General features: G+C 45.8%; 1 protein-coding gene across 1 annotated transcript; it reads right to left on the reverse strand.

Moving 5' to 3' along the window:
• Window positions 1-423: 423 nt before the first annotated feature.
• LOC127130826 (proline-rich receptor-like protein kinase PERK8) lies at window positions 424-1,002 on the reverse strand. The gene has a single exon (XM_051059788.1). The coding sequence runs from the start codon at window positions 1,000-1,002 to the stop codon at window positions 424-426; it is 579 nt and encodes a 192-aa protein (XP_050915745.1).
• Between the last annotated feature and the right edge of the window lie 353 nt (window positions 1,003-1,355).

Consider the following 1,355-nt stretch of genomic DNA (forward strand, 5'->3'; position numbering starts at 1 on the left):
CGAGTTCTATTGATCTAGCCTAGCTCGAACCACTTGTTATTCTTTTTGTAGCTCCTTCAGAGTCTTCAAGACTAGAGGGGAAAACCCAAAGTTGGAGTGCTCCCACTGAGTTTGAGCATCAACTTTGGCCCTGACAACTTCCTCTGCCGCAACACATGATTCTTCTTCAGCTTCGGCTTTAGCTTTAGCCTCAGCCTCAGCAGCAGCAGCTTTAGCAGCAACTTTTTCTTCAGCTTCTCTGATTCGTTGTTCTTCTTCCAGACGCGCTTTCTCTTTTGCTTCCTTCCTAGCCCATTCCTCAACTTCTCTGGTCAGGTGATCTTGGAGCCTTATACCAATATCTCTGATGAAGTCGTTGCAGACTTGTTTAGAGAGGCCTTTCAGTTTGAAGGCTTCAGAGGTCATCCAACTGATCACTCTGTTCTAGTGGATCCTTACTTTAGAGGGATCATCATTGATGCCAGAATTGATAGTCAGAGACTTGATCTTCTCTACTGAAGACTCTACAAAAACTTTTATTGCTTCTTCTAGGGTAGGGAATGTTGTTTCTGGTTTAGTGGAAGAGGCTGGGGAGGATGGAGAAGGTGGATTGGTGTCACCAAGATTGAGAGTGGGAGTGATGGGAGTAACAGAAGTTGGTGGTGTGGGAATGGTAGAGGGGGACGATGTTGTTTGTTCAGGTTGTGAATTTGGTTCAGATGGTGAGTGGATTGGTTGAGGTTCAAAGTTGATTGGTTGTTCAGGAGGTGGATTTTGTTGTTGTGCAGGTGGTGGTGTTTGAGGTTGTTCAGATGTAGTTGGATTTGGATGTTCAGGGGGTGGGGAAGTGACTTCTGGTTCAGGTTCAGAGTGTGATGGATGTTGAGAGGCTAGAGCACGAGCTTGTAGCTGAGCCAGAGTGGGGGATTGGGGGTCAGATGGTTCATTGTCAGAGGAGAGAACATGGTATGGTGGGGATTTGGGTGAGGATGATGATGATGGTGAGGTAGTTTCATTCAGCATTTCTACTTCAGAATTGGGTAGTGTGGTGGTAGCAAGGTTGAATTTAAGTGAGGGTGGGTTAGAGGTTCTGGTGGTTGAGGGAGGTGTTTCAGAGGATGTGTATATTAGAGTGGTTTGGGGAAGAGAAGAAGAAATAGTTCTTATTTTAACAGAGCGGGAGAGGGGTATAGACTTACTTGGAGAGACATCTAGAGGGGTTGAAGGTATTGATCCAGAGGATTTTCCCAGTCTTGCTTTCTTTTCCTTCTTGGACTTCTCAGAGGGCTCTCGCATCCTCTTCATGAATTATGGTGGATGCTCAGGTAGCCAGTCCACTGAGAAATTAGAGATGTCCACCCCTTTATTTGCAAGAT

Source organism: Lathyrus oleraceus, chromosome 3 (assembly GCF_024323335.1).
Source record: "Lathyrus oleraceus cultivar Zhongwan6 chromosome 3, CAAS_Psat_ZW6_1.0, whole genome shotgun sequence".
Lineage (NCBI taxonomy): Eukaryota > Viridiplantae > Streptophyta > Magnoliopsida > Fabales > Fabaceae > Lathyrus > Lathyrus oleraceus.